The following is a 26,020-nucleotide window of genomic DNA, read 5'->3' on the forward strand; positions in this document are numbered from 1 at the left end:
CTCTGTAACTCTGTGTCAGTAAGGCCTAGAATCACCCTGACACAACTTGAGTGTTTCCTTTCCAATGATATCAGGCACACCCCTAAGTGTCAAAGTATATGGGAGCTGTACCACTTTTAATTTGGGTATGACGTTTAGACCAAAAAGCATGGAATTTCAAGCATTTCTTCAGCCACTTCTGTCTACAACAGTCGAGAACCATTTTGCAATTATGTAAGCACATAATGTAATCTGAAAACTGCTGCCCTGATTAAAAAAAACAATGCAACTGATCTCTGCTGGTATTCTGTCTGGAATGGAAATTTCTAAGTGACCCCAAACTTTTGACCGGTAGTGTAGCACAGAAAAAGGACAACTCAATTGTTTTTTTTAACTTGGGATATAAATGTAAACAATATTTAATTTGGCGACTTAAGGGCTCAAAATATTCAGCTGGAATGCAAAATTACAAACTAACAAACTAGTTCCCTTTAATTGTGTTTCGCTATCCCTGAGAACCTTATTTATAATGAAAGAAACCAAAGTCTTGAATAATAAAACACAAGTTCAGCTACAGATAAGCTTTTTAAATATTTATAGTGGCCACAAAAGTAATGACCATGGTGTTATGCTGCCAGAAGTGGGAGGGGGTCTGGAGACTTCACTTACTTAATTTTTCCTTGGAGGAGTTAATCTCTTGGAGTATGATGGAAGGCATGGGAGAGCACTGTCCAAGGTAACTCGAGCAGAGCAAATTCCAGGCCGAGGCATGATGGCAGGCAGACACAGATCAAGACAAAACGGTGGAGTATTGTCATTTTGGCTCCTTGGTGTCATTCAGTTTAGCAAAGGTGGCGGAAAGACATGGGCATAAAACAGACTGGGTACCCTTAAAGCCTTAAAGTTATTCTGGCTGATAAGACTCTTTTCAGGCTGGAGATTTGATGGGAACTTATTAGGTTACAAATTCTTTCTACCAATAAGGATGACAAAGGTGTCATTTGTCCCGCCCTAACAGGTGCACCAACATTAACAGTGGAGTCAGGAAGATGTCAATCACTCAGTCTAACCACACCCACAAAGTCCTGGAAAAAGTCCAATCAGCCACATTAACTATAAACACCTGTGTGTTGTGTGGGTGTTCAGTGTTATGATTTGGACATTTTATGATCATCATGCAATATTTAGCCTCCACACTCAAGCATTTCCCATGCTTACTGTAAGTAAATGAACCCTACCTTTGTTAAATCACTACATCTCTGAATGTTGTTAATATTTGGAAATGTACAAAGCATGAAAATATCAAGAGATGCGCAAGAAATATTTGGCATTTCAGGTTTTAGTTTGTTTTTTTCCACGCTGACGTGCTCTGGTCCATGAGGGGAATTGTAAGGGCATCAGGCCTCTGATTGCCTTCCACTTTTTATCATTTTATATTTCTGCAATTCCAGCATGTTTTCATTTTTGTATCTTTAAGGCCACAGTTTTAAGCAAACAACAATTTGTAAGTCCTTTCTAAAAGCAAAACTAATCACAAGAGCGTGGAACCATACAGAATATTGACCCTTTGGCCATGATATCATTGCTACAGAACCTTATTACTACAGTAGCACTTCACATTTTACTGTACAAGCTTAGGCTTTTTTTAAATGTTCTAAATGTAAGTGTTAAATGCAGTTATCTTCCAACTGATCTGTGAGGATAACAAAGCAATATTCTGGATGGTTCTGGACTTAAGACATGAAGGTAAAAATATTGGAACCAACCGGTGTATGTCTCTTTCTAGAGACAGAGCAGGGTTGATGGGACTGGATTTGGACCCCTGTGGAGTGACGGACAGTGCAGCTTTCACCTTTAATTATTGATGCTCACCACCACGGGTGTCAATCCGTTACACAGACCTCCGCAGAGCTACGCAGGGGTCAGCATTGCATAGATAATGTATAGGGTGTAGCTTTTCACATATGTAGTCACAGTGTTTGGGCAAAAAAAGAAAATAAATCACTTTTTTTGTCAGTGTATTTTTCTGCCCATCAGAATATCCATGAAAAAAAAGAAGTCTCAAGTGGTCGGTCTCACTGTAGGTACTCTGTTGGTATTATTATTACAAATGTGATCACCACGGTATAAAAAAATAGCCTTTCACTGAGGTCATCAAGTCTCCCATGTCAGTGCTGATTGGGCCCTTGCCAGGGTCAAGGGTCACAGTGCAATGACAAACTGTGCAGTGCAACTCCCCCCCTCCCTGCACCTGCACGCCGCCCTCAGAGCTCTTCCTTTCTCTTGACAACCTTTTCCTGATCACGTCCTCTTAGGCTGCGCATGAAACCTATGAAGCCCGCCTCCTGTGGAGAGAGGGACAGTCAGAGTCGGTAAAGCACAGGGTTCAGGGATCATTTCACAACTTGAAGCAATTATCTTGAATTTTGTCTTGAAATGCCTTTTTTTGTAATCTCACAGAGATCAGAGTACCGCCATTAAACATGATCTCGTTCTCAACCTAGCCTGACAGCATGGAGATAAGAGAAGTAAACACAGAATCCAAATTTTGTTGCCAAGTTCAAGGTCAATCTACTTGGCCCTATCTGTAATATTTATATCTGCCTGTAAAATTCTCTGCTGCCAAATGTCCAATACTCCACTTAAAGTTGGGTTGATCTGTGTGCATGACCCTGGTCATTGACTGTCCTTTTTGCCATAAATAATTCAGTTAACATAAAAACTTTTTCCACTTGTATGGAATTACAATAGTTGTATTTAAAAAAATAAAATAAAAAACACTTTTAACATTCTCCCTGTTGGTTTCACTGTGTAAAGCGTTTACACAGTGAAACCAACAATGAGAACGTTTAGGCGCACATTTAGTCTGTGAAGGGAAAACAGAGAAACTTGGTTCTTCAAATTCCGGTATGTGATTCTAACAATATCCGGGTTTGTCATTTCTGTACAATCTGAGTTCTGTCAGTCAGTGCGTTTACATGCAGTTTAAAAAAAGAAGAAGATTATATTCGGGTTAAGGCAATACCACGGTTTCTCAAACACCATGTATACACCTTACCCCGGTTAAAACCGGAGTTCTCATAACCTGGTTAACAGACCTCGAAACTCCTTTTGGTATTCCTGCATGTATACACCTTAACCGGAGTATGGTCGGGTCAAGCGTCTGCACATGCTTCATACTGCCGCTGGAGTGGATTTAATTCAGAAATAATCCGTCAGCGCAACCGGTTGCTATGATACAACTAAACAGAACAGCGTTGCTCGGCTCAGCAGCAGCAGCCGCCTACGGTCCCTTCTGCTTCAATCCAAGCATGTAAACGCACTGTAGTTAAGGATAAACCAATTTAGGTTTCTGGCTGCCTGGACACTGATGCAGTTTAGTTTTTAGGGTGTAGATCAGCATTGTATTGTTTGACATTTTTAATGACTTACTACTTGTAATTCACTTTGAGAACACACCTGTGCGCATGGCAGGTTGTGATCAGGAACCTGGCTAAGGTGTTCACCACAGTATCCTACTGTAGTTTATATTGTGGTAAGCCATCGAGCATATTTGTGTTCCTCCCAAACTGGGATATGTGCTTTCCCAGTTTCCAAAATAGGATATGATGTTTACATGCACAAAACATAAAATATTCGGTAACACTTTACTTGAAGGTATCTACATAAGAGTGACATGACACTGTCATGACACAGTCATGACACATGAACCCTAACCCTAACTTAAAAAATGAATGACACTCACTAAAAGAAGTGTTCTGTCATAAACGTTTATGACACGTTCATGACAGTTTCATGTCACTCTTATGTAGATACCTTCAAGTAAAGTGTAACCAAATATTCTTAAAACCTGATCATAACTGGGATTAGTAGTGTGTATATCAGATTTCCCATACCATAGAAGCCTGTATTTAGGAGGTAAGCCAGACAGGTGGACAACATTTCTCAAAGTAGCATGAACTTAAACAGGTTATTCTATCGGCTGATACCTACAGTACAAATGCAATTTTTGCAACAAATAAATGACGATGAAATCCTTTGCAAAATCATACATTTCAGGGAGTGTTACATGAAAGATATTGCTACACATTATGGAGCCTTTTAAAATCCTTACCAACTGCAGAAAGACTGGCATCCCAGCTTTAAAAGCATCTAAATTCTGAACCCACGAACACTGCAGGATAACAGCTACGGACTGCCTAAAGTCCTTAGAAGTCTTTTTTTTTTATGGCTAAATTGGTATTTTAATTAAGCTTTGGGGAGTCCAAGGCTTAGTCAGAGATGCTTATTTATGCTATTCACTTACTTTAACATACATGCAGATTATGTGTGTTTGGAGTATGTAACTAAATCAGTTATGGGGTTTATACGGACCAACTTACTTTTTTACCAAAGAAAAAAAGATAGAAATTCTCGTTATGTGTTCAATGTGTTAAAATCTTCAGACTGTAAGAAAAAAGAAAAAAAGAAAAAAGTACAAGGTGAGATATGCAGCACCACTTACCCCACGATCTCCATTGTATTTTTCCACAAACTTGCCATAGTTGTAGTGGTTAAATGTTGGGTAGCCCTCCACTCCTTCCTGCTTACAAAGCTCGTGGTTCTGTCCTTTTGTACAGTCCACAGCGGCGTACACAATCTAAGGAAAAATGGAACAAATCACCTTCAGTGTGATGTTATACAAAATATTCCAATTCAACATAGAGCTAGAGATTTCACTTGTATAGGCATTTGAAATGCTGCCTTATTAGATGAAAGGAGTGGGACTTTGCCTTAAGGAAATGAAATTGTAAAACAAAGTGTATAAAAAAAAAAAAAAATTAGTCTTTTATTATTAATGTACAGTACAGGCCAAAAGTTCGGACAAAACTTCTCATTCAATGTGTTTTCTTTATTTTCATGACTATTTACATTGTAGATTCTCACTGAAGGCATCAAAACTATGAGTGAACACATATGGAATTATGTACTTAACAAAAAAGTGTGAAATAACGGAAAACATGTTTTATATTTTAGATTCCTCAAAGTAGCCACTCTTTGCTTTTTTGATAGCGCTGCAAACCCTTGGTGTTCTCTCAATGAGCTTCATGAGGTAGTCACCTGAAATGGTTTTCACTTCACAGGTGTGCCTTGTCAGGGTTAATTAGTGGAATTTTTTCCCTTATTAATGGGGTTGGGACCATCCGTTGTGTTGTGCAGAAGTTAGGTTGATACACAGCCGACAGCCCTATTGGACAACTGTTAGAATTCATATTATGGCAAGAACCAATCAGCTAAGTAAAGAGAAATGAGTGGCCATCATTACTTTAACAAACGAAGGTCAGTCAGTCTGGAAAATTGCGAAAACTTTAAATGTGTCCCCAAGTGCAGTTGCAAAAACCATCAAGCGCTACAACAAAACTGGCTCACATGAGGACCGCCCCAGGAAAGGAAGACCAAGAGTCACCTCTGCTGCCGAGGATAAGTTCATCCGAGTCACCAGCCTCAGAAATCGCAAGTTAACAGCAGCTCAGATTAGAGACCAGATGAATGCCACACAGAGTTCTAGCAGCAGACACATCTCTAGAACAACTGTTAAGAGGAGACTGTGCGAATCAGGCCTTCATGGTCAAATAACTGATAGGAAACCACTGCTAAGGAGAGGCAACAAGCAGAAGAGATTTGTTTGGGCCAAAAAACACAAGGAATGGACATTAGACCAGTGGAAATCTGTGCTTTGGTCTGATGAGTCAAAATTTGAGATCTTTGGTTCCAACCGCCGTGTCTTTGTGCGACGCAGAAAAGGTGAACGGATGGATTCTACATGCCTGGTTCCCACCGTGAAGCATGGAGGAGGAGGTGTGATGGTGTGGGGGTGCTTTGCTGGTGACACTGTTGGGGATTTATTCAAAATTGAAGGCATACTGAACCAGCATGGCTACCACAGCATCCTGCAGCGACATGCCATCCCATCCGGTTTGCGTTTAGTTGGACCATCATTTATTTTCAACATTACAATGACCCCAAACACACCTCCAGGCTGTGTAAGGGCTATTGGACCAAGAAGGAGAGTGATGGATTGCTGCGCCAGATGACTCCACCGTCACCGGACCTGAACCCAATCGAGATGGTTTGGGGTGAGCTGGACCGCAGAGTAAAGGCAAAATGGTAACAAGTGCTAAGCATCTCTGGGAACTCCTTCAAGACTGTTGGAAAACCATTTCAGGTGACTACCTCTTGAAGCTCATCAAGAGAATGCCAAGAGTGTACAAAGCAGTAATCAGAGCAAAGGGTGGCTACTTTGAAGAACTGGAAAAAAACTAAAATATAAGACATGTTTTCAGTTATTTCACACTTTTTTGTTAAGTACATAATTCCACATGTGTTCATTCATAGTTTTGATGCCTTCAGTGAGAATCTAAATACTCATGAAAATAAAGGAAATGCATTGAATGAGAAGGTGTGTCCAAACTTCTGGCCTGTACTGTACACATTTTTTCAAGTTTTGAGTCATCCAATCTCAAACTCATAAAATTATTTTTCTAATGAACATGGTTAGCATATTGGCATACTTTCACTACATGAATTGTAAGTGGGTTGAAACTATAGGAAGCCTTCTTTAATCTATGTTTGAGGAGAAGTTGAGAAAAGAAAAGTTGTTGTGCTAACCATGAATGCTAACTATGATAAAGTTTAATATAGGTACTCATTTGCCCTGCCTGTGAACACAACTGCAACATCTTTCGGCTCCCACAACCTTTTGAGAGCAAGTTAATATTTTATTCTATTTCCCGGTTTTATTGTTCTGTAACAATGATTTTAATTCACAGCCGGCATTTTTATTGTTTTGGGTTTATTAGTTATTGTTTCAGTACACTCACTATATTTTCAAAACAAATCAACTTTATTATAATTATGGATCAATACTACAACAAATGTGCACACAGGATATTACAAGAGAATGTAATAGAGAACTCAATATTTATCAGCTGTATAATGGTAATTTACAACGAGTGCATGTGTGTATTCAGCCGTTCTGGCAATGAGCAGGCTCAACACATTCTCCTTTTCCAAAATTAGACCACTAGTGTCTCTCCAGGCTGCAACAAATGACTGATGTATTGTTGTTCAGATAAACCATTTGGAGTGGGTAAAATCCCAAAACAATCACTCCTACATAAAAACAACAAGGGAGATTTATGTTCCGAGGCTGTTGCATCGATTAGTGACAAGCCGCCCCAATGAGGCGTAAATGCCGCCTCACTGATACATGGCGCACTCAGCGTGTCCTTTTGGACAGCTGAAATGTCACCCTCTTTCAGGATGCTGAGCGCTGCACGTTGAACTTGTCACCGCCAAATAATCGCTCCCCGTCCATCTGACTGCTCGAGCTGAATGTGGAAATGACAGATCTGCTGCGGAAGGAAAACACATCCGACACTTTCTCTGCGCATCCAACCGCGAGGCGACGTTCAAAGCTTCTTGTCCTAATTACAAAATACATGTGCCTCTTGTTTTTTCCCCCCATGCAAATACAAATACTCAAATGTTGAGAATCTGCATTAGCGTCAACATATTGTTAGATGAGTACACTCATGTTGAGTGTTGGCTTTGTCTGCATCAGCAGCACAGACATCTGTGAACACGAAAGGGAGAAGAGGGAAGAAATAGTCTTGTGCACATCAATGGGGAAGACAGAGCGTATAAAGGGATATTCTTCTTCTATGGTCTGTTAATCAGGTGTCTTAAACTAGGGCTCAATATGCTCCCACAAGAGGATTTGACGGACTTGCTGTAAGCTGTGTCAGCAGGACTGAGATGTTTCACCTTTGAAAAATCTAAAATAGTAACAAATTTAGCAGACAACACTGCCCAAAATGATCCTATTCTTTGTGTATCGGCGAATTGTGTATCGCCAACGGCTACTGTTCACAATGTGTAATTCTTTCTATATTTGACCACCTTTAAGTTAGTTTGAGATACAGAGAGTACTTTGAGCAGCTGTAACAGCAGCTGCAACGAGGGACGTAATGAAACCACCAACTCCATCCGACTGCTCATCCCTGTGTGTAATCAATCAGAGTTGCTGTGAATTGCCAGGAGAAAATGAAGCCGTACAGCCGCTGTTCTTCAAAGGTCCGCAACCATTGATCCATCTTCAAGTGACAGAGGAGCCCCACGTCATGAAATTCTGAGGAGCAGCATATTACCAGTTGGCTTGGTCTTAATCCACCAGCATCACACTGACGAGCGGCGCAGTAATCAAACTGTACTGATAAACTCAGACCTAGTACTGTTCTCACAATAAGGTTCCTACGCGCATAGTACTAAACATGGAGGTCTGCAATACTAGTGCTTGAGTAACTGAAGGAATATTTGAATTGACCAGCATTAGTTATATTAAAAGGGAGACAATTTCATTTTGAAAGACAAAGTAACATACTTTCCTGTATAATAATACATATTGAAGCTGCCATACAGGCCCCATTGCGCTCAATTAAAAACAATGAATTAACACACCATGGTGACTGAGGCGAGGTACTCAACTCCACTTTCAAAAGCTTTTTTACTTTTAAATAAAGCAAAAAAACAAAAACAAAAAAAATGTTTAATTTCATACTTGGGTGTTTATTTTTATTTTATTAGACAACATTACTAGGCTATTTATAGATTGTTTATGGTTTGTACAGGGTTCACCTAAAAACCTTAAGAAATTATATATAATGTACATTATATATAATATAGGAGAGATGTGATTTTATTTATCTTAATGCTGTTTATTTAGTTCAGCGTAGTTCAACTATTAACGTATATATTGTGTTGGTTTTACGCACTTTAAAGTGCTCATATTATGCTAATTTTCAGGTTCATAATTGTGTTTAGAAGTTGTAACAGAATAGATTTATGTGGTTTAATTTTCAGAAAACACCATATATTTTTTGTACTGCACATTGGTGCAGCTCCTCTTTTCACTGTGTTCAGGTCTCTGTTTTAGCTACAGAGTGAGGCATCTCACTTCTCACTCTCTTTGTTGGGAGTCGCACATGCGCAGTAAGCACTGCTAGCTAGTCAGAAGCAGAGTATGAGGGATTGCCATGCTAGCAGCTAGGCGAGCATTATAACGTGTGTTACAAAGAGACGCACGTTCGTCACAGAAGTAAAGGCTGGACTACAATAGAGCTGTTTGTGAACAGATTTTTGGGGTGGACTTTGGCTTTTTCACTTTGTAAACCTATAGCGTGAACAAAAAGATATACTGTATAACACAAAGGAAAGGAGAAAAGCCAAAAAGCTATATTTAGCACTTTAACTTAAGTTTAACCTCATGAAATGGGGAGTATCATTATGGCTGTAATGTGATGAAAGTCATGCTGAAATGGGACTCTACTTGTGCGAAACAAAGTCACATTAAACATTTATCGTTTACAGGAAATGGCATTGTTCCAGAAAGTTAAAGTCTCCATTTACCGGGGTGTTTAAGTGTGTACTGTTTAGCTGCATTATGTACAAAAAAAACAACAATGGACAGGTAGAAAATCCATATTGCTATAGTTAGTTAGTTATATTTTATATATGTCATGCCAAACATTTTGGCCCATCCCACATGGGATTACAAGACACCACAAACTTACTTATTTAGCAAACGTCTTCCTGTCACATATACAAATCATTCGGAGAAATACATGAATGTGGCTGTGGCTCAGTGGTAGAGCGGTTGCCTGCCAAGGTTGGTGGTTCGATCCTTGGCCCTGCAGTCCCATGTCGAAGTGTCCCTGGGCAAGACACTGAACCCCGAGTTGCCCCCGATGCTGCGCATCGGAGCGTAAATGTGTGTGAATGATTATCTGATGAGTAGGTACCTTGTACGGCAGCCTCGGCCACAGTGTATGAATGTGTGTGAATGGTGAATGGTTCCTGTACCATGTAAAAGCGCTTTGAGTAGTTGTTCAGACTAGAAAAGTGCTATATAAGAACAGTCCATTTACATTTACATGAATACAAATATATACATATACACATATATACACATTACATACAAACTATAAGCTCAATAGTACATGGCTTTGATTAAAGTCTGGATCAGGGATGGGAAAGAAAAAATTCCAATTAGCACCATGGTCAGTATATTTTTTGTTTAGTGCATTAACTTTACAGGTACTGTAGCAGCACCAAGGCAGGTCACGTTGGGCAAATCCTTCAAAAATATATCCAATTCTCAGATGAAGCAGTTGTTTTATTACAGGGGCAACAGACAGCTTTTGGAAACAAGTAATTTCAGCCAATGTTCGCTTCTAATGCTGATATTGATTAGAATTTAGAGGAAAACACAAACAGCTCGGAACAAACCCGGCACACAGCTCCCCTGCTGTCATACAGCACAGAAGTTTTAATGGTTTGTGTCTTCAAACCTGGAGCTCAGCTTGTGTTTGTCTTTGGTAAATGAGGCGAGGGCAGCTAATAGACAGTGATCAACACCGGCCTGGTACTATACACTGGGGCTCGGCTTTATAAATAAAGGGGATTGCCAAGTAAACACATGCCCAGTTCTCAAGATTTACTCTTGTTCAAACACAACTTCACACCTCCACTGGCCACTGGAGGGACAATATCTTAAACCTCTGCATTTATATAACTTTCACAGATATAAGGGTCCCCTGGTTCCACAGGTTGTGGAGGTTTCATCATACTGATCCAAACATCACAGCTGGTAAAGCAGTGCCAAAGTGCCTTAAGCTGTCTGGATGTAAAAAAAAACATTTCTGACAGTTATGAAAGTCCTAACTTTTCTCTTAAAATCCATGACCATTTTAAGAATTATTAATTAAGGACATATCAAAGCCTATGTTTGTTTAACTCACCGGCGTCTCAGTCAAACATTTTTATTTATTTTTTTACAGTCAATGTTATAACTATTACTTTTCCCTGTACTGCAAAGACAACATATCTTTTACATATTGGAGGACATACTGTTATTTTGTTATACTGTTATCATCAAAGGCACTTATGAGTTGCTGAAGTTGCAGCTGGAGGGCAATTAAGAGACTTGTACAAAAACATTTTCAGATCATCTGTTGAGGTTTAATGTTGTCCACAAAAGTTATAAAGGATTGCCTCAGCAAAATGGATGACTAAGTTGTTGAGGACACGTCACTGTATCACACCATCTGACAATGATTTAGAAAAATTCCAAAGAAATGAGAGAGCAACATTGCCTGAGCACTATTGGAACAATGTGCTGTTAACAATAACATGTAAATGAAACTATAAAATCAAAAGACAACAATTTGATATTTTATTTTTAAGGTGAGTGTCACTAAATGATGATAAATCGCAGCGCAGTATTGCCGGACACGCGGCCAATTTCTTTCAGTGTGTGTGTGTGTGTGTGTCACACAATTAAAGAGGTTTGGAAATACTGAGCCCTGCAGTCAGAGGGTATTAATAGGGAAGAGCAGGAAAGGGAGTGTGTCAGGAGGACACAAGTGCTGAGGGAAAAGGAATGAAAGGGAGTAGAGATGATGGAGGACGAGTGTGTCCTGTTGCGACTGCATGAACCTTCAATAACCCTAAAGCCCCAAGTGTGCCGAAGATCTGATTAGACTGTGTGCACTTTAGCGAAGTGGTCAAATTCCTAACTGACAAATATTAGGAACGAGTTAGAATGAGTTGCACGTTTTTGACTTTTCAAGGACACAAATGTTTAAAGCTACATTGTGTAGGAATTTGTCCCATCTAGCGGTGAAACTGTATATGACAACCAACTGAATATTACTTTCTAGCCCCCCCTCCATCCTACAGTGGCCGTATTATTCCAAGAAGTAGGACTTCGTCCGGGAGTGTTTCTTCCAGTGTAATAATAGTTTTGCGTTATTTTGGTACCATTTCATTGCTAACATCAGCTATCAGGTTCCCAAACATATACAAGCTAATGTTAGCAAAGTATCAGTGCTATTGTTATTCTGTATATTGTACGAGATTAATAGTGTAAGGCAATGTTTACAGCGTAGGAGAGAAGCAAGGGAGGAAGGTGTTTTTAATACATTTCTCTGAGCAGTATGAACAATGTCAATGAAACCAAAATTAGCTCTTAGTATCTCCATCGTTAACATGCAGCTGTTCTAGCTGTAGCTAGTCTGTGTCACAACTGCACATGACGTGAGCTGCCAGGGAAATCACGACACATATGTTTACGTTTATGTTACAAGGTAGACAATCCTTTTTCATCATTGACGCGAGGAAAAGCATCCTAGACGTTGTTCTAGCGTTATGTTCAACCATGCTATAGTTAGTCAAGCAAGTAGCAACTATAAAACTTGGACCGAATTTACACAAATAGGCAGAATTACCTGTCGGGAAGAAAGCAGGCAACTTCGGCGTCCCTTTTTAAATCCTTGCTCCTTATGAGCTCTTTCCATCTTGGAAAAGCCACTCCAGTTGCGTTGTTTTAATTATCTTTTTAACTTCTTTTGCGACTCCGTTACATGTCCTCGAGAATAGGCGCAATCCTCCATTTTCAACAGGCTTTCAAATCTGCCGGCAGTCGTAAGTATTCTTCTCCCCCTCCCTCCCTAGCATTCGTCACAGTCAGTGCCACTGAGTGAAAAGAGCGAAAGGCAGAGGGATGTCCCTCTTTGGCTAATGTATTTTAAAGATGGAGGTCGTATGTAATCTGAATGATTCTGAATGGAAGATTCTACGCGTACGAGAATACTTTGATTAGTTGGTGGAAGTAATTACACATGAATGAGCACATATCTGTGAAAGAACAAAGGGTGTTTTGCTAAGAATCAACTCAAAAAAATTACACAACGGAGCTTTAAAGTGTTTTTTCAGACATTTACAGTAGAGTATGCAATAAGTGGCTGCAATCACGCTGCAGGCCTCAATACTCATTTCAGAACAGCTGCTTATTTCATGAAACTCTTATATGACACCTCTTGAGCTGACAGCAAAATCATATTACGCACAGAACATAAAAGAAGTGATTATAAAGTGTCATGACATTTGAGTATGTAAAGCCAATTTGACTGCATTACATACAGACTCAAGTCCATATTGTAGAAACACTTTGGGAAATATGAGTGTTTACTTTCTTAACCAGAGTCACATGAAAAGATTGATATCAATACATAATATCCTCAGTGTGTCCACTACAGATATACTGTATGGCCTCGGTAAGTTTAGGGTGTGCGAACAACAACAACTCTAAAGCGGTTTTATTTGCACAGTGTAATTTATGCACATATAGAAATGGAAAAAGAGACGTTTAAGGAACAGTTGGCTTATGATTGGCTATATTTTATGACCAACAACTATTGGGCAAATTGACAGCATGCAGCAATCGAGTTTCAAAAGGTTGTTAGCTTTGAGTATGGCTGTAACGGTCACATAAGTCTGTAAAACAGCAGAGGCACATCAGTCTGTGTTTTTATCATTATTTAGCTTTAGCTTGAGGGACTTAAGCCCTCCACTACTGCTGTATAAAATGTGTGTATGTAACTGAATGCGTAAAAAGCAACGCTAACCTTGCGGTCCTCTTTGAAGAGCTCTGCTGCCGTGGTGAAGTGGGGAACAGCGTTTTTACAGTGCGGACACCCTGGAAGAGGAGGAGAACATACAGATGGGACATTATTACAGCTCATCACCGCACATTTACATAACATCTCGCTTTCACGTCCTAAACAGCACCTTATACAGGCACTAATACACAGACATGACGCTACTAATATGCACACATTCACAGATACAAAGGAAATCGCATCATTTACTCAAACATGTTCATAAAGCATAAAGCAATCCTGCAGGTGTTTAGAGGTTTACGCCACATTAGAGACGGTTCACTGGTATGTTATGAGAGACTGTAAATCTCTTTATTGCCATCATAAACCCAACCTTCCTGGCTCTCTCTGCTCCAGCACTCATCCATACAGTCAATACACACACAACTAGGACAACAGGTCACATTTACAGAGCGCAGGAAAGTTGACCAGGTTGTATCCTAACTATAAATCTGCGAGGAAAACATTTTCTGATTCTAGCTACATCTTGCTAAGAAAGGGAGGATGTGTTGTGTCAAACAGCGTAACAACTGTGATTGCATAGTTTCCCTTTCTTTTCTTTCTAGTAAAGTTTGACTTCCTGTAGATGGTATTTGTGGTTTTTCTTCTTTAGTTGCCAATGTCAAGTACCCAGTTGTTTGTGTTTGTTCATTACAATCAAACGGTTGTTGCTGCAATTTAATTCAAATTGAACTGGAATGGGAAAGGTGAAAAGGGAAAGAACACCTCTTGAAGAAGAGAAAACATCTTGGCAGTTGGTGAATAGATAAAAGCTTTAGTACAGAGTCAATCAGCCCTTGACAAAGAGTCACAGATGGTGTATTTTCAAGACAGTTTGTGGGTTATTTTTTGCGGGAGCATTTTTTTTCTCACAAGCAGTGGCAGTTTTCTCATAAGTTTACTAATGCTAATTCTGACAGTGGGGTCGGGATTTATTGAGATGTTGTGGGTCAACTGTACAGTAGGTCCTGATTGTTAAAGTGTTCACATTATGCTCATTTTCAGGTTCATAATTGTATTTAGAAGTTATATCAGAATAGGTTTACATGGTTTAAAAAAAAAAAAAAAAAAAAAACACCATATTTTTGTTGTACTGCACATTGCTGCAGCTCCTCTTATTTTTTTCTGTTGGAGATGGTAGGTCTTTTTGTGTGGACTTTGTTTTTTTTTCACTTTGTAAACCTATAACATGCACAAAAAAGATATATAACACAATAAAAGGAAAGGGAAAAAGTCAAAAAGCATAATATGAGCACTTTAAGCTAATCACTGCTGACTGTTTGTACGGATGGGTTGGTTAATATGTGGGTACCCAAACCTTACACCCATGTTTTTTGTCACGTCATTCTAAAACCATGAGCATTCTGCTGCTATAACATCCTCCACTCTTTTAGTTTAAGGCTTTCCACAAGATTGGATTTGATCACACACAAAATTGGCTAAGCGAGGTCCAACACATCCCAAAAATGTTGGACAAGGTTGAGGTCAGGGTTCTGTTCAGGCCACTAAAGTTCTTCCACACCAATCTGCAAAAGAAAATCCTTTATATGTAGTGCTCCAACTAAGATTAAAGCCACTAAGTAGGAGATCATCCAAAAAGCATAACAGATTATTAAAAGGTACTCATTTAAGTTGATTTAAGCATTATCAAAATGTACAAAATATATTCAGTTACCCAATGTCGATCCCACTGTAAATGGATTTCAAAGGGTATAAGTGCAATGACAGATGGTAGCCGCAGTTCTTATTGGGTATTTTTACTGTTGCCTGCATACCCACAAACATTCATATACAGATAACTCTACCTTCGACTCAATTATACATCAACTCTGCAACCGTCCATTTGCCTTTTCAGAGCTTCCTCTCAAAGCCAGTGTTCAACACAGCTCAGAAATCCATTTCCTGCTAAAGTACCCTTTTAGCTGCAACATTAAATGGCCTTTTAAACCTTTAAAGGTTCTGTTGCCATTCTGAAACGGATATATCAAAAACACACCAGTGTGCTATGGTTTTCCCTCACAAGAAGAGAAGAGACCAACCAGGCAGGTCACTGCAACAGCTCAGAGATTGCAGTGGCGTCTCACCGTACGCCAAGTAGAATAAAGGTAGGTCTGCTATGGATAACAAGACCTGCCACTCTGATTACTCTTCTACATGCACATTTCCCCTCGCCTTTTTCTCATATTAATGACAGGCAGTGAGGTAGAGAGAAAGGCAGACAGATGAATACAAAGGGAAATGAACAGTCTTTTCACCATCGCTCATAAAGAAAATAAAAAAGTGCAGGCTGCAGTAAGCAAAGCAACATTAATACTAACATTAAATGCACCAACATTTTTGTTTGGAACTGAGCTTGGTAGGTATTAAATTAGCTCATGCTTAAATTTACCACTGTATGTACAAAAAAGGACCATCAACTTAGTCCTTCCTGAGGTCAGGAAAGAGCTGGCGAGAGAGAGAAGATATGACAACATTTAGTTTTAGTTTAGGCTCAATCATGCAGAATTGAGGTTCAAAGTTAATAACCCAAACTTCTAAAAAAGAACTGATAGTTCTGTCAAAAGCATCTGCAGCTGCATCTCATCAAATGCCCTATTAGACACAAGCTCCATCACTGATAAGACACCAGTGAGCAGGGTGCAGATGGGGTGGGAGGGCAGCAGGTTGTTGCTGCCTGATGTGCATCTGGAGCGTCTCTTTGTAGAAGGAAGCACCAAAGGCCTCAACAGAGACAGCAGCCTGACCGCTGTGCCCCGTCTGGCTTTGAAGCCCTCATCAGACTCAGAGGGCAGAGGTGCATGTGAGCGTCTATGTGTGTGTATTAATAAATGAACAAGTTAGCCACTCGGTATTCCTTCTGCATCTGTGTTTTGTTTGAGAACTCAGATGAAGAGTGTCATAACTATGGGTCCTTACATTTTTAAAGACAAGTTCAACGACAGAGACTGTGGCTCAGAAGGAAGAACAGTCTTCACTAATCGGAAGGCTCCTGTGTGAGTGTACGCGTAAATGTTTATCCCTCCCCTCCTGATGATCAGGTGGCACCTTGCATGGTAGCCTCTGGCATCAGTGCATGAATGTGTGGGTGAATGCTGTTTTGTATTGTAAAGCGCTCTGAGTGGTCGCTAAGACTAGAAAAGCGCCCATTTACACAGCCCATTTAGCATTCAAGATCAAATTAAACAATACATTTAAAGGGATATAGCTCATATGTAAATAAAAGAATGATGGAATTTATCACTCATATTTAGGGTTGGGTACCGAAACGCGGTGCCAATAGGGCACCGGTGCTGACGTAAGCGGTAGTAACGAGACCGAATAAGAACAAAACTTTCGGTGCCTGACTTTACACTACACTCGACAGCAGGTAACGTTAGCCTACCTTTAGCTAGCAGCTGGATTAAACACTGTTAAAATGCTGACAGCTAACGTTAAACAGTGTAAAGTGTGACTGTTTCACTGTAGAGGATTCCAACACCGGAACGTAACAGTCTGCTGCCGTTGTCGGAATTAAACAACACAGCTACTTGAAACAGGTAGCCTCGTGGTGCATTCAAAGTAAGTTAAAATAAGTTATTGTTGTAAGTTATAGTTATTACATTACTATTAAATCTTTAATTTTGACCATATGGCCTTAGCAATAAACAAGCCGCTCTTTAATGTCGCCGACTGTTGTTTAGTACCCTTCCTTTTTTTTTTACTTTCTTAAAATCGGTTCAGGCACCATTTAGGCACCGGCACCGTTTTAAAAGTATTGCTTTAGCACCATACACAGTACAGGCCAAAAGTTTGGACACACCTTCTCATTCAAATGCGTTTCCTTTTATTTTCATGACTATTTACATTGTAGATTATCACTGAAGGCATCAAAACTATGAATGAACACATATGGAATTATGTACTTAACAAAAAAGTGTGAAATAACTGTATGTAACTAAATGTCTTATATTTTAAATTCTTCAAAGTAGCCACCCTTTGCTTTTTTATTAATAAGGGAAACAATTCCACTAATTAACCCTGACAATGCACACCTGTGAAGTGAAAACCATTTCAGGTGACTACCTCATGAAGCTCACTGAGAGATCACCAAGGGTTTGCAGAGTTATCAAAAAAAGCAAAGGGTGGCTACTTTGAAGAATCTAAAATATAAGACATGTTTTCAGTTATTTCCCACTTTTTTGTTAAGTACATAATTCCATATGTGTTCATTCATAGTTTTGATGCCTTCAGTGAGAATCTACAATTTAAATAGTCATGGAAAAAAAAAAAATACATTGAATGAGAAGGTGTGTCCAAACCTTTGGCCTGTACTGTATGTATGTATGTATGTATGTATGTATGTATGTATGTATGTATGTATGTATGTATGTGTGTGTGTGTGTGTATATATATATATATATATATATATATATATATATATATATATATATATCTATATATATATATATATATATATATATATATATATATATATATATATATATATATATATATATATATATATATATATATATAGATATATATATATATAAAAAACAAAACACCGGGTAAAAACACCGGGTAGACTGCAAATCAATGAAATTGACCAACACTGTAAATTTAATTCAATTAAACAAATTAATTAAACAAGAAAAAAAATTAAACACTGCAATTTATATTCAATCTCCTCTTTATCATATCACCTGCAGCTATCTCAGTTTAAACCACATGCGTTTATACATCTGGCCCCCCGGTGTATTCTGGAGGGTTGGCTCAAGATATTCTAAACTTAAAATTGAATTTCAGTTAGCCAGATGTGTCCAGTTGGAGAACAGATGAATGCAATGTTAGAAAAACTGTCCACTAAGTCTCTGAAAGGACTTAACTATAAAGCTACACTATAAAACGTTCATGTTTTCCAGGAACGCTGAAATATGAGGTGGAACAGTGATTTGTTTCCTTTTTTTAACTTGCACAAATCTATTCTCAGTCATGTGAATCATTCCTGAGTTTCCCCATGGCTTAGGTGGGGTTTATATACTGACGTGATGAGGAGCTTGACGGGCAGTTACGTAAGCGCACTGATTTAAACCCAGGATATGATCACACCATCACAAGTCTAACAGAGCAGGGCTGTGATGGTTGTAACAACTTCACACACAATATTTTGACCAAAAGAGCCAAGCATATAAAACTTAACCATTTGAGAAAAGTGTCTACATTATAGCCTTTTTGGTGTTATATCAATTACTGTAAGCTCTTACAGGGAGCGTAGAACATGACCAGAGCATGTTTTTTCTTCTTCAGCGCCTCTCGGAAGTCCTCTGATCCAAGATGGCTGATGCTGGAGGGCTTGTCCTCCCAAGACTGTTCTGGTGGTGGAGGTGCCTGGGGACTACAGACATGAAAGAGAGCCAAGCAGTATTTATTATGTATACAAGGAGGGAAAAACACTGCTTTAGGTTTATTGTAAGTAGTAAAAGTAGTGTATATAGAGATATGACGTACGCATATATTGTATTTACCTTCCTGTATCCGAAAAATTAAAATGTTAACGTGTGAATACAAATGATATAATAGAACACTGTGAGACTTTATCTCAGTCCTATATAAATTGATGTCTGTTGACCTCTGGTCACAGACTTTGCCTTTATGGAGTCTTTAATTGCAACAGCTGGACTGATGTCATCGCAGGTCCATTACATTTCAGAGTGACCCTTTCCAAAGATAAATCTGTTAAACTGGAAGGACGCAGTGAAAACATTTAAGACTAAACTACTGCAATGTACATGAGTTTGAGTCAGTGTCTAAACGTGTTAACTTTGCACGGGCCGCATTTGCTGGACAAAAGTTAAGAGGTGATCGAGCTGCCTGTTAAGCGTGTGACTCACTTGTGCATGAACTCGATGATCTTGTCTTTGCTTCGGAGATGTGGCAGCGTGTACTTGTCCTCACCTTTCTCAAAATACTTAACAGTTGGGAAGCCAGAGATCTTGAAGCGCTCCCCCACAGCCTTGTGCACTGTGGAGTCCACGGCTGCCAACACACCTGGACTCTGTGGAGAAATAACAATAGCAAGCTTCAAGTCAACTGGGGTAAAATAATAACTATAGCGTGATCCGTCCAATAAGACCAATAAAGGTCCCTTAGACTAACCTGTTACATGACACCAATTAACATGAACTACTTTACAAACAATCCAAGTTCAACCTGGTTGGTGTGTGTATACACATGGTGTGTGTATTTACCCTAAAAGCGCTGCATTAGTAACACTAGAAGGAAGGAGGCGAATAATAAATGCTATGCTGGGTCTTAAGGGCTAGGTCACCAAGCCGTGAAAGAGGCTCCAGTACATCCATATTAGATAATGTCCAGGCTTTTCCCATTGACCTCCAGTGCTGGGCAGAGAGCCACAAGGAGAAGGTCCAAGCATCGGGCCGGGGGGACACTTCATGGATGAGATAATTGCTACAGTCACAAGGCTGGAGGTTTATAGGCCCTGCCCCTGGCTGGGGAGTGTTAGATTACCACAGAGGACAGAATGGCGGAGAGGAGAGGCGAGGCACACACCAGACTAATCAGAAGCACATCGAGAGATGGGCTGCAGGACAGACCGACCAGCATGTCTGCTGCATCCGCCAAAAGCTTTTTAGGCCAAGAAGAGGGATTATTATGATCAGTTAATGAGGCGTCGCTGCACCCGTGTCGTTCTATACGATTATCAAAAGTGTGAGATATGAAAAGAACAAAAACACACAGTCCTGTAGATAAGCATGCTGCATGTAAACACAAGCAGAGGTCATGAAACTTACGTCTGCGCCCTTGTTGAGTATTTCAGCAGCTTCATCATACTCTGGCTTCATCTTCTTACAGTGTCCACACCCTGAAGGATTCAAAACACACATTATAGCCCAAACCGATGATGGGTTTCTGAAACTGGTAAGTAATATATAAAAGTCATTTTCATATTAAAAACTCAAAACTAAATACACATTTCTGGTAATAATCCCTAAAAACTAGTTATTAAAATGTTGGGACAAAGATATATATACTGCTGAAGGGTGTTTTACAGTTTACTATCAAATAAGTAAACGTAATATAAAACAACATACATATACACATTTTAAAACTGTAAACTTAATAAAACATAAAAACTAGAAAAAATACAAATACAGCAAAGACATTTAAATCTTGAATTAAGAAAAATGAGGATCAGAAATACATGGAAATGCACGCTTTAAAAACCTGTACGTACTGAAACAGTCATCAGCCAATTACATCAGCCTGCTGTCTACAGTGGTCACATCAGAGCACATGACAGACAGATGAAGGAATCACCTTTCAATCGTGCAGAACAACAAGAATTAACTGTATATTCCAGAAGAAATGACTTCCATAAAATCAACGCTGAGAGCCCAATGATGCAATCGTTGCAAATTACGTCCTTGAGCTGTCTAGTTGAATCCATGTGTTACCAGCTGTAATTCTCTGGTGTTTTGCGATTTCACCCTGGTTTGTCAGTGGGTTTACTGCTGGCATGCAGAGGGTGAAACTGTAAACGAGATGACAAGAGTCTTTCATGTTTACCAGGAGAGTTAAGTCATGTCCGATTACTTACTACATGTCACTTTCAGGCATGGGTGTGTGTTTGTGTCTGAGTGAGCATGTTAGAGGCAAAACTTGAGGCTTAGAGCTGGGTGTGAGTGAGTGATGAGTACAGTAGTGAAAGAAAAAGCAAAAAGAGGACAAAAGGGGAGGAAGAGACAGAGGGGAAACAAACTGGTGGAGGGGTGGGTATGACTCTGCTAACGAAGAGTTCGTTCCAAAAGAATTGTAGTGACTTTGTGTGAAAATGGTTTGGTTTTTAAATTATGGATGCAACGGTTGTGAAATTTTTAGCCAATACCTTAGCCTGACGTTGTCATACTCAGATTCTAGTCAGGATAGGAGTCTGATACTGCTCCATTGGGCTGTGATTATGGGGCCTGTTTCAACCAAAGCAGGAAAGAAAATGCCTCTGCACTCAGATGGATAGACCTACAACCAATCAGAGCAACGGAGACAGATGTCACAGAAGCTGCAAGTCAAAGGCAGGCTTCGACAGAGCAAAGGCAGAGGCGGCAGTTTCCGTGTCGCGCGGACGGATGTGACAATGTGTATACGCACGTGATCGTGGTTCTCTGTTCCTCTTTTAAAATGAATGCGCCATTGATATCTTCTATAACAGACGCGATGGCAGCCATCTTTGTTGTAAACAAATTCAACCCAAGCGCTCTTCGGTGACGTGGTTGATTACGTTACTGCTGATCATCTGTCCATCATCGTATAAAGCCCTGACAATTTGATACAATCTTTAATATAGCCTACTTTAACATTAACTATCTATACTACTTCAACTAATAAAGATACCATTCTCTTCTCATCCAAGATGTAAGACGCGCAGCTGAACAGCCGCTCACTGTGTCAGCACATAGGTATTTGCATGCCACCCCAGTGCTGGAAACAAGAAAGAGATTTCCCCAATATTCAAGTGCGGTTTCAATTTTGGAAATGGGGCCTCTGCAAGTAAACATGTCTTGCAAACGGCATGTTGCTGATCTTGGTGTAGTGTAATACTTATGCAAAAACAAACCACATGTTGCAGTCTTATGCCATGCCAGAGTGTCAGAGTTGTGTCCAGCCAGTGGCTTGTTTTATGAATCAGCAGCTAGGTATGCCAGCTACCATCTTATTTACAGGTAGGCCGATCGACAACAAGGCAAATATCAGCTGATGCTGATGTTCGGCCGACAATTCAGTGCATTCCTAAAATATACTGTATGATCTGATCTAAAAGAGACAACAAACTACAATAATTTAGAAGCAATGTATGACAGAATAAAGGACAAGGTCACAAAAAGTATGAAATCAAAGAGCAATTGCTGACGTCCGTAATAGCTGATGTGAGGTCAAAACAACTAAAGAGACAAACTATTGCCGTTTTTCCATTACATGGTACCTGCTCGACTCGCCTTTTTTGGTTTTCAATTATGAAAAAAAGTCCCTGGTACCTGCCAACAGGTACTTTTTTTAGTACCACCGGTATTTTTAAATAGTTTAGCCAGCTGTATTTTTTTTTTTTTTTTTTTTTTTTGCTGCCTCCAGCTTCTTTTGAAACAAAATTTGTCTTCTGGCTGTGGCAACAACAACACACCTTTGACGTTCTGTGTGTGTCACGTTAGGTCACGGCAGTTTCCTGCGGCGGCACTATGACGACCAGCCGTGCTCGCCTCACGCATGAGGTGGTACTAAATCTGCAATGGAAAAAGGAGGACGGGGCAACGCGGTCGAGCCGAGCCGAGCCAAGCTGCTACTAGCAGTGGGTAAGCGCCATATGTTGACACAACCGAGCATAAATGAATCTGCAACTTGTACTACAGAAAAGCAGACGGTGGAAACTAATTTCTGTTATGTTCAATTACAGATATGATGGCAATCCAAAAATTTTGAACAGAAGGCTTCAAACTCGGACCGTAAATATATTTTTAAAGACCGCACCCCAAACTATGCCTCGACCACAGACATGTGCTTCAATGTTAAAGCAATTTATACTTGAATATTCTTCAGTACTTTATTACATCGTCGTTAATATCCTGCCGTATCATGACCCAATTCTGAGGCCATATTGTTAATTCATATTAATGTTCCAACTGTGTTTCATTATCATGCACAGCACTAATCTCTCTATGTTTCTTTCTCCATTTAAAGCTATAGTGCGTAGTTTCTGTTGCCCCCCGTGAGGAATTCTAAGTAATGGACAACAAAACTGTACAAGCCTTCCGTAATCGCGCACAACCCCCACCCCTCCTCCACGCAGTTGCTAGTAGCCAAGGAGGACACAGAGGATTAAAAAAACATGATGGACTCTTCAGAAGAGGTAATTATCTTCACTCAAGTTTCTGTACACGAAAGTCGCCGGCGACACAATCTTCTGAACATAGCCATAGTGAGAAATACAGAGAGTTGTGTGGAGCTGATCGTCTTAATTAGCTTTCTAGCAACTCATTTGGCCATGGCTTTAAGTGCAAAAAAACTAATTCACCATTAGCCAAATATTGTACCTTTCTGTACATTAATTAAGAAGCAGGACAGCGTTTCTGGTGTTTTTGCTCTGTATAGCTCTGTATTATCTGGAGATAGTGGTGTGTTTGTATGCATGTCTTTGCAACTCTTCTTTTCAACAAATCTGTTTGAGCTATGAGCATAATGAATACACTCCCTGTTTGGTGTGGAGGTGTGTTTAATATTGCATGACCAGGGAGCAAACATTTTATTGTTGGATCTAAAATGAGTTAACAATATTTGTCTCACACAATGTACGAGATGTTTTTGTCTTGTTTGATCAGGGATGAGCAGTGTGTTTTATGTGCCTGTAGCGCTGTTGTGCACAGAATCAGGAAACAAATTTGGTACACTTCTTGGTTCATTTCCAGACCTGGTAAATTGCCCTTGTCAAAACAGTTCAGGAATTCCTTTCTTCAATATACAATGCAGAGCTGGCACAGGCTATAAATCAAACGCAATATGCCTTGTGGAAAAAAACAGCTGCTTCTCTTTCAACTGAGTCACTGTGGTGTGCGATCATCAGATTGTGTTGAGGCTTACCGGAGAAACAGAGTGACTAAAGGACTTTGTCTGACCCTTTAAACTGATGAGTAAGAGAGAAAACCAAATGTTCTGCATCTGCATCAACCCAGCTCCACATTCAGAACAAGTGGTGCATGAGGGGCAGGGTCAGCGCGTGTGTGTGTATAGGGAGGGGAGGGGGGGCTTACAGAAACACATTGAAATATTGCTGATTCAGGCTATAGGGGAGAAGAGCTCAGAGTCAAGAACGAACAAACTGACCATGCACCACTGTAGCTGTAATAAAAGCTGCTACATGCTTAAAAAAAAAATGTTAGATGTTAGGGTGTTGTAAGTTCATCTTCTCTGGGTCCACTGTAGCAGTAAACTGAGCCTGTAGCTACTTGCTAAGGAACACAAACATTTAGGAATCAAACATTATCATTTAAAGCCATATCTGCTGGAACAACGTTCTGTATTTCATATATCGCTATGTTTTCTTTAAACAACATTGGCAGAGGGGAACTTTTGTTTTGGTCCGGAAACATAATCAGGCTCACTCAATTAAACAGAGCATTCAGCTGGAGGTTTTGCCCCCGTAAGGAGCTGCACGCAAACAACCCCTGCTGAGTTCTGTTCAGAGGACGGTGAGAAAGGCTGCGCTGAGAGGTGGACAGAAATGCAAGCTGATGGTGGTGGTCGGGAGACCATTAATCTCACTCTGACAGCAGGTCCATTAAGAATCTGCATTGAAGCAGCAAAGCTGGGAATCTGTGTGTGTGAGAAAGACGGAGAGAAAGATATACATATATATGTGTGTGTGTGTGAGCTGAAAGATCGGATGCAGTTTGTTTTAGCTGACTGCCCTTGATTTAAGTGTGTGGGTGACTGGCTGCTGTCCGCAGGGGGAGTCAAGTGCAGGACAGGCGTCTGTGAAGCTATGACACCACATAAGGACACGGAGGACTAGTCTGCTCGCTGCACTGTTCTAACAGACTCAAACACTGTATGCATCCCTAGTTATTCAGTCATGCTCCTAATAACTACACCAACTAATGACAATAAAGCCATCCCTGCAAGTTAGCTCAATAGTGTGCGGTGTCTGCTAATGCTTCAGTAAATGGTGACATAAAAGTGAGAATATGAGAACTTTATTTCATTTTCAATATAACTCTAAAACCTGGCAAACCCCTGTGTGACTATCAAAAATGGTACAGTATGCTCTTTTGATACTAGTAATTTCCCTTTACAGTAATTCATTTTATTTATTATTAGGAATTAAGCAAAGTCAAACAGCTAACATTTTATGGGGCTTTTGTTTTGACACAGCTTTCAGTGAAAATGACGTTAAGGCCGTTTAGACAAAAGAATGAAACCAGTGTGATCAACTTTATTGTTAATTGAAGTTATGCATGCATATATTATAACAAGCATTAAGGAGGATTTGATGTGGCTGTTCAAAGTGAGGTTGTCATCAAATAACACACTATGGGTTCTACAGTGCAGAGAAAAAATATGGGAGTATGTACCTAGTATGTTATAATGATACCATTTAATGTCATATATATGCCTGTATGTATGCATAATATATCTATATGTATCTAGATCAATCATTAGAGTCATTTCCGTGAGTTCAAGACATGCAGGGGAAACAGCATAGCTCCATCAAAGTAAATTCCAACAACTCCATAGCTGCCTGATTTACATGTACATTTACATTTAAAAAAGATAAACCATACATACAGTTAGGTAAACACTGCAGCTACTTCATGACCAACAGCTGGTCTAAATCTCTATCATAGTCTGGGCGTCTTGCGTAATGGTTGTTTTTACATTCCAAACCGACTGACCTGATGAAGGAAATTATGTAATTTAGCTCTTTTTATTCAGGGGATCATGTTTACAGAAATCCCACGTCA

At 39.7% G+C, this 26,020-nt stretch overlaps 2 protein-coding genes across 2 annotated transcripts in view; both read right to left on the reverse strand.

Annotated features, from left to right (window-relative positions):
• The window catches only part of sec22a (SEC22 homolog A, vesicle trafficking protein), a 27,666-nt gene extending 26,459 nt beyond the window's left edge, over positions 1-1,207 (reverse strand). Inside the window, exon 1 of the mRNA XM_028590533.1 lies at positions 649-1,207. The gene's annotated coding sequence lies outside the window, so the exon portion shown is untranslated. The remainder of the gene's footprint in view (positions 1-648) is intronic.
• Positions 1,208-1,300: 93 nt separating this feature from the next.
• pdia5 (protein disulfide isomerase family A, member 5) overlaps positions 1,301-26,020 on the reverse strand; it is a 72,380-nt gene continuing 47,660 nt past the window's right edge. Inside the window, exons 12-17 of the mRNA XM_028590532.1 lie at positions 20,309-20,379; positions 19,388-19,551; positions 18,761-18,891; positions 13,485-13,555; positions 4,484-4,618; positions 1,301-2,324 (exon numbers count right to left, since the gene is read on the reverse strand). Coding sequence (XP_028446333.1) covers positions 2,244-2,324; positions 4,484-4,618; positions 13,485-13,555; positions 18,761-18,891; positions 19,388-19,551; positions 20,309-20,379 — 653 coding nt within the window. The 3' untranslated portion in view covers positions 1,301-2,243. The remainder of the gene's footprint in view (positions 2,325-4,483; positions 4,619-13,484; positions 13,556-18,760; positions 18,892-19,387; positions 19,552-20,308; positions 20,380-26,020) is intronic.

Source organism: Perca flavescens, chromosome 11, assembly GCF_004354835.1.
Source record: "Perca flavescens isolate YP-PL-M2 chromosome 11, PFLA_1.0, whole genome shotgun sequence".
Taxonomy (NCBI): Eukaryota; Metazoa; Chordata; class Actinopteri; order Perciformes; family Percidae; genus Perca; species Perca flavescens.